This window comes from Salmo trutta, chromosome 4 (genome assembly GCF_901001165.1).
Source record: "Salmo trutta chromosome 4, fSalTru1.1, whole genome shotgun sequence".
NCBI classification, from domain to species: Eukaryota; Metazoa; Chordata; class Actinopteri; order Salmoniformes; family Salmonidae; genus Salmo; species Salmo trutta.
In genome coordinates, this window is record NC_042960.1 from 47,540,209 (window position 1) to 47,548,138 (window position 7,930).

The 7,930-nt window shown below is 43.2% G+C and overlaps 1 protein-coding gene across 9 annotated transcripts in view; it reads right to left on the reverse strand.

Moving 5' to 3' along the window:
* The window catches only part of LOC115192476 (guanine nucleotide exchange factor DBS), an 85,743-nt gene that overhangs the window by 17,997 nt on the left and 59,816 nt on the right, over positions 1-7,930 (reverse strand). For all 9 annotated transcript variants that reach the window (XM_029751021.1, XM_029751024.1, XM_029751019.1 and 6 more), the window contains 9 exons: positions 7,777-7,843; positions 7,242-7,357; positions 5,159-5,228; positions 4,979-5,071; positions 2,884-2,976; positions 2,480-2,605; positions 1,541-1,765; positions 800-892; positions 346-424 (listed from right to left, as the gene is read on the reverse strand). In XM_029751021.1, coding sequence (XP_029606881.1) covers positions 346-424; positions 800-892; positions 1,541-1,765; positions 2,480-2,605; positions 2,884-2,976; positions 4,979-5,071; positions 5,159-5,228; positions 7,242-7,357; positions 7,777-7,843 — 962 coding nt within the window. The remainder of the gene's footprint in view (positions 1-345; positions 425-799; positions 893-1,540; positions 1,766-2,479; positions 2,606-2,883; positions 2,977-4,978; positions 5,072-5,158; positions 5,229-7,241; positions 7,358-7,776; positions 7,844-7,930) is intronic.

Consider the following 7,930-nt stretch of genomic DNA (forward strand, 5'->3'; position numbering starts at 1 on the left):
ATACACCCTCTCTCTCACACACACACACACCGGTTGTCAGTTCAGTAGAGAGTACACAATGCACAGAGGGTCGTTTTCCTGACTGTCAGGAGCTTCGGAGCGGAACATGGGGCGATTGATGCATACTACTAGGGAGGTGGAGGGAGAGGACAGGAGGAGAGGAGGAGAGGAATGTGTGGACTGTACCATCTGGTCAGGTATGTGTTCTCAAACACTGGTCTCCCCCCCGCTTAACATTCACATCAGCATTCTGGGAGGCGTCAGGGCTGTGTCCAGGTGTCCAGTGTGGGAGCTGAGAGGGTGATATAAATATGCCTAGACAGAGAATCCCCACACACTGCATACCTCTGCAAGCTTCGAGCTGGCCTGTCAGAACTTTCCGGATCTCTGACACCCACATGTTCTTCACATCCATGGAGGGAGCCTGGGGAGACACACAAACACACATTAATATATATATATATATATATATATATACCCTCTGAGGTTTAACTGTACAGCCTCCCTCACAACAGACAGTGGATGTTTCTGTTGTAGCGACGTCTGAGGAGCTACTCTCAGTGGGACAACACTGCCACCAAGTGGTCACAAGGAGAATATCATACAGAAAAGGCATTTGACATCTTTATGACAAATGTCTCAGGAGTGAGAGGTATGCTTCTTAGAAAAGAATGTTGCTGAATCACAGCTCTTATTACAAAGTCTGGCATCTATTTAGTATTCTTTGGAAAATAACTAGTCATTTAAATGGAAACAATTGAGTTTTATTTTTATACGCAGAAAGTTTATGGACATGTACCTGAATGATATAAACTTCCTCTCTGCCATTATACCAGATCTCAAACTTCTTAATGTCTCCTTTGACATTTTCGGTGATTCCCACAGCACTCATCTGAAACAGGGGCAAGGCTGTGGTTAACAACAATGACAGCTTCATATTTCTGATTTGTCCTGCAGCTTCACACAAACACACGTAAAGAGAATTTAAAGATAGAATCGTGCTCAGAGGCTCTTGTATTCTGCAAACTAATGTGAACTGCTACAGCTTTTTAGTTCAGCTTTAATTCCAATTGAATGGCTCTATCCTGAAACAGCCCTGGGCTGAAACATGTATTTTCCTATTAAGTTATAAACACCATTACTCACTGACCCAATGACAGTCAGAGTGTATTACATGCACATCACTTTATATCAGCGAGTGAGAGAAAAAAACAAGTTCATCAAAGGTTTCCTTTAGAAAACAAAGGGTTGTCCCAGCATCCCATTGATGAAAGGAGGTCCTGTAATCTCAGGGCCCTGTTTCCTGCCCTGGCTTTTTATGCATCTAGATAAGCTTGAATTGAAATATGTGGCATGACAGTGAATTCCAAGGTTCTTAGGGGATTGGCGAGAGCCACTGTAAAGTTTCCATATGAGAAGGGGGAAGTAAGTGGAGGATGGTGAGAATCGCAGCCCCACGGACAGTTAAAACCATTAAAATTCCAGGTGAGCAATTGTTATGTTTGTCCTACAAGAAACTGACCCCACAAGCCAACCTCACCTTTAGGGAGTGTTTGAAGCCATAGGAGGCGGACGGCTTCTCGTGTCCGTCCGTGGTCTCCTCCCGCTTCTTACAGAAAAGCAGCATCTTATTGTAGAGGAACAGGTGCCTCTGCATGGGCTTGAAGCGGGCCAGGTCCTTCACCTTGCTGTGGCCCTTCTTGTGGTCCGTCCACACGTTGAATGAGCCCTGCATCAGGAGCTTGCCCAGCTCACTAAGGTTCCCCTGGGGGTGGGAGAGGCACACAGGGGACATCAGTCCTACACCCTCACACATACAGTACACCTAGCCATAACACTCTCTCTCCACCAGATTAGTCAAACTGATTAACAGCAGGACTTCCTGGAACTTTGCCACAGCCCAACAGATCCACTCTAAGATAGGAACAGTAATGATCTAAATCGGACTGATTTTTCAAACCCTTTCACTCGAGCCTAGTCATACACCCCAGCCACGAGCTGTTCACTCCCTTTGCGTCAGGCAGACGGTATTGGAGCATGAGGTCTGATACCAACAGGCTCAGAAACAGTTTCTATCTTCAAGCCATCAGACTGCTGAACACTTGAACTGGACTGATACACCTGCACTGTAGCACACATTAACTCATCCACGCGCACGCACACACACATTCATGATACACACACAGCACAACTCCTGCTACCATACTGCACAATTGGTAACAGAATTTAAAACACATACCCAATCCCCCCTTCCCCAAATCATGCATAAATATTGGACTATAAATTGTGCCTTCCTTACTTATGCTAAAATATTTATTATATTGAGCCATTTACTATATGTTCGTATTGATATGTTTTATTATTTGTTGTTGTTTTTGCATTGTCAAGAAGGAACCTGCAAGTAACCATTTCATTGGACGGTGTGTATACGATGCATCTCGTGTCCATTTTACGACTAATAAAACCTGAAACTACTGACCTCGAATCCCGTTATGGCAATTTGATGCATGGAGTCATTGACAGACTTGATGATGTCCAGCATGGTGGCCAGGGCCTCCTCCAACTCAGCAGTACCCTCCTGGTTCTTACTGCATTTCAGCATCTCCTAGAGAGGAAACAGAGCCGGGTCAGGACAAAGCCAAGTGGGATAAATAATGTATCTTAGCTCCTCTCACCAGCCTCCTCTGCTTGAGAGTTAAGGTCTTCCAATTAGATCAGTCTGAAGGAAGTGCTTTGCATGTTAGCCCTTGGGCAGTGAAGGAGGATGTTTGAGCAGTGAAGACATTTGCATCGTATCTGTTATCTGTGTGTTGCTCTAAAATTTGAATAAGCCTGTGATTGTATAGTGCTGAAGTGAAAGATTAACCTCAGTGATAAACTTGCCTTGACCATCAGCTGGTACTTGGTGATCCTCTGCACAGGCTTGAGTAAATAGGCATCCAGGGAGAGTTTGTGGTCCAGCTTCTTCTGACATTCCTGCAGTAACAAACATCATAGAATGTTTCCTGTTGCAATCATTTACAGTGCATTCAGAAAATATTAAGACCCCTTGATTCTTTCCACATTTTGGTACGTTACAGACTTATTCTAAAATGGATTGAAAATATATATATAATTCTCATCCATCTACACACAATACCCCATAATGACAAAGCAAAACCAGGTTAAGAAATGTTTGCACATTTATTACAAATAAAAAACAGAAATACCTTATTTACATAAGTATTCAGACCCTTTGCTATGAGACTCCAAATTGAGCGTATGTTGTTTCCATTGATCATCCTTGAGATTCCACCTGTGGTAAATTCAATTGATTGGACATGATTTGGAAAGGCACACGCCTGTCTATATAAGGTCCCACAGTTGACAGTGCATGTCAAAGCAAAAACCAAGCCATGAGGTTGAAGGAATTGTCTGTAGAGAATTGTGTCGAGGCACAGATCTGGGGAACGGTACCAAACAATGTCTGCGGCATTGATGGTCCCCAAGAACACAGTGGCCTCCATCATTCTTAAATGGAAGAAGTTTGGAACCACCAAGACTCTTCCTAGAGCTGGCCGTCTGGCTAAACTGAGCAATCGAGGGAGAAGGGCCTTGGTCAGGGAGGTGACCAAGAACCCGATGGTCACTCTGACAGAGCTCCAGAGTTCCTCTGTGATGAGATGGGAGAATCTTCCAGAAGGACAACTATCTCTGCAGCACTCCACCAATCAGGCCTTTATGTTAGAGTGGCCAGACGGAAGCCACTCACATGACAGTCCGCTTGGAGTTTGCCAAAAGGCCCCTAAAGACTCTCAGACCATGAGAAACAAGATTATCTGTTCTGAATGCCAAGCATAACATTTTTTAGGAAACCTGGCACCATCCCTACAGTGAAGCATGGTGGTGGCCGCATCCTGCTGAGGGGATGTTTCTCAGTTGCAGGGACTGGGAGACTAGTCATGATCGAAGGAAAGATGAACGGAGCAAAGTACAGAGAGATCCTTGATGAAAACCGGCTCCAGAGCGCTCAGGACCTCAGACTGGGGCGAAGGTTCACCTTCAAACTGGACAACAACCCTAAGCACACAGCCAAGACAATGCAGGAGTGGCTTCGGGACAAGTCTCTAAATGTCCCTGACTGGTCCAGCCAGAGACCGGACTCGAACCCGATCAAACATCTCTGGAGAGACCTGAAAGTAGCTGTGCAGCGACGCTCCCCATCCAACCTGACAGAGCTTGAGAGGATCTGCAGAGAACAATGATCTGCAGAGAAGAAAGGTGTGCCAAGCTTGTAGTGTCATACCAAAGAAGACTCTAGGCTGTAATCGCTACCAAAGATACTTCAACAAAGTACTGAGTAAAGGGTCTGAATAATTATGTAAATGTCCTTTCCGTTTAGTTTTTATACATTTGTAACATTTTCTAAAAAACTGTTTTCATCATGGGGTATTGAGGGGGGAAAAAACGATTTAATGCATTTCAGAATAAGGCCGTAATGTAAAAAAAAAAAAAGAAAAGTGGTATAAGTCAAGGGGTCTGAAGACTTTCCAAATGCACTGTCTGTCAAGCCAAATCTGAACCCTAAACAACAGGAAATGTACGTTTTTCCAGTGACATGTTGCTTAAAGGTATACTTCCAGCATTTAATCTATTTACCCAGAGTCAGATGAACTTGTGGATTCCATTTGTATGTCTCTGCGTTCAGTATGAAGGAATTTAGCGATAGTTTCGAAAGCCAATGCTAACTAGCATTAGCGCAATGACTGGAAGTCTACATGTACAGTAGCGTAACTACATTTATGGTAGCGTAACTTCATACTGCATGCAGAGACATAAGAATGGTATCCACAAGTTCATCTGACTCTGGGGAAGTAAAACAAGGTTCTCACAGTATCCCTTTAATGTAAACTGACACCATTACACAGTGGAATACTATTTCATAACCATGACAACACTGAGACACACAACACTTAGACACCCAAGGAATGGGAGTCACCTGGAAGAACAGGCTGTCTCCACACTGTCTCCACAGTGCCTCTGATCGAGGCTTGTTTTGACAATACTTCTCATAGATCTGCAGCTCTTCTTTCTGGAGAGAGACAGACACTTAGCAATGCAACATAACAACACAGTAACGACTTTCAGTTTCCAAATTAAATCAACACAAGGAACTCACCCTTTTCAAAAAGCAGGTCCCTACCAATTCTGGCCTTTCCATGCAATTTTCAAGCTCTTTGAAAAATGTCCTGCGAACAAGAAGGATGAAGTCAACTCAATTAAAAAGTTCAACACATTTCCTGTTTGCCCCTTACAAGGTACATAAAGTACTGTATAACATTGGATACAATTGCACATTCATCAGATTGCCATTTCCTATGCTGGGAAGTTAAGAGTATGTTGGGAAATTATAGCTGGTGGACAGTCTGTGCACTTCTGTTTGGAACGTCTATGATGTGTAAAGTTATGGAAGCCATGGATGTCTGTCTGAACAACAAGGTTGGGATTTTTGTGGGGCCCTGCAGTTGACATTGAATTAACCTACTGAACCCTGAGCCTTCCCAATGAGTGTCCCATTAGTATCATGCTTGGGGGTTTGTCCTGGGTTTTAACTCCGTAAGCATTTCCACACCAGGGAGTTAATACAGTAAGTCCTTCAGCTATGGACACTGGACAGTATTTAGCTGAGTAGAGATAAAACATTACACAACAGAAATGATCCACTGATAATCAAATGATAGTGTTAAGAGCTAAAACCCTGGCACTGAAATGTTGACATATCTGATATCTATGTGTTATGGATATTGTCATTGTATTAGAAATATGGACGAACTGGAAAAGCGGGGGTGAAGGGACATGTTCAAGTGAATGTGTCTGCATAATATTGAATGCCCATGTGGCGTGGAGCTCTATGGGTCCCTGTGGAACCTTTTGTTTGCCCCTCTCACTGTAACCTAACCCCACCTGAGAGGGAGTGATCACAGGGCCTTGCAGAACAATGGGTGTCCATCACATGGGGCATCACGCCTAGAACACAAAACCCCCCAAGACAATACAGGGCCCACTGTCAATTGAGCTCTTGCAGCCAATCACAACGCAGGATGTTTATTTTTATTTTTGTACTTCTTGCTCAGAGAGGTATTTTACAAAGCAAGATCAACGACTCTGCCAGTTAACTTACATAAATAACGTATGATAATTTTTTTTTTTTTAAAGATAAGCTTGAAATATGCATGGTCTGATTGACCCAACAACCAAAAGTACATATCTTAGTTTAGCTTTCCTCATAAACCAGAAAATCAAATCAGTAGATATCAAAGTTAGCTGGCTGAAGGCTTCTGCATACTTCAGTTAGGCTGGCGAACTCGGCTAGGCGAACCGAACGAGTGCGCTCGCATACCTTCCACATTCGCTTGAAAAACGAGAAAAAGCAGCAATAGTACTGTTTGTCCATGTTGAGATGCCGGAGTCAGTATTATTCTAAGATAATTCAAGACATCTGTCATTAATTTGGATGTTTTTGCCGAAGAGATCTTAGTCGTGCAGTTTTACATCTAACTAGGCTGTTTGGTACAGTATTTCTCAAGTGGAAACATTTGCATGAAAACAAATCGTCTATAGTTGTATGACAACAAACACTTAACTGAAGATTCCCTACTGTTGACCAATTACCGACGAAGGGGCGTAGACTTCAGCTTCAGAACTTCGGCTTGCCTCGAGAAAAATGTTTATGCGCACGAACAGCCCAAAAAAAAACATTGCCGAAGACCGAAACAAAAGTCACAAAATCTCGTCATAATACAGTATATGCACGAACTGTTCCGGATGGGAAGCATGCGGACGCCTTAACTTATTGATTCTGCTTTGTGGCATACCCTTCTGGTGATGAGGAATGTTATTTGGAGCCTTCATAGTTGACATAGCGGTACAATGTGTTCTATATATATAGCTTCCAGTGAAAACTGGGGGGAAAACTTCCCAAGCTGTGAGAAAGAATAAAGTCACCAGTTGTTCCATGTGAGTGCCTGCAGCCAATGAATGCATGGTAGGAATGTGTTAAACACAGGTCAGGTTAAGAGAAGTTGTTAGCAGTGGGAGACCAGTGAGAGGAGGAAGGCTATCTCTCAGGATTGTCATGTGTCATGTGGCAGGGGGGGATGGGGACCATGCCAATCCGTTTTTCTTTTGACGTTGCAGGCACATTTGTCAACTCACTGAATATGGAAATGTAATTTAGAACGCTATGGAGGAAATTAGGTCACCTGTTGTGAAATTCATATATTTCTGGGAGATTGCCAAACAGTACATCTTTCTTGTTCTCCAGGGCTGCGGGGATGAGGGGGGAAAGCTCTGTGTTGTCCAGCTCGGCAGCATATCCCTGGAGAAGAAAATCACATTCAAAGCCAATGAGTAATGGCTCAGTGAAAACAATGATAATGTCAACACTTCTTCTGAACCCAATAAAATCCAGTCCTCCACATGGCTTTACACATAACACTTGAATGAACATTATATGAACTTGAATCAATCAATCAATCACTGACAGTTTGAGTAGTATCTAATCGATAAAGACAGCACATTTTAAGTTCAACAAAAGTTCACACGGCATTCTGAAATGGGCAGATCTAATGCAACATTTACACTGGCAGTCAATTGGATTTTTAGAACAGGGTTTTATTTTCCCTAGGTGCAGTAAGCAGAGAAAGGAGCGCTTTCTCTACTGTCTCCTTGACATTATTGCCACTAACTGGCAGCGTTTCACAGTCACGAGAGAGCCAATTAAAGTAACAAACGCACCTCCATGATGCTCTGCAGCTCCTCGACATACAGCCTCTCAGTTTCAATAAGCTCGTTCATGATGTGTCTGGGGAGGAAAAATACAGGATCCGTCAATACACAACAATTGCAGAGAAGCCCTTTAGTCGTATTTGTCAAATGGAGATTGATTAAT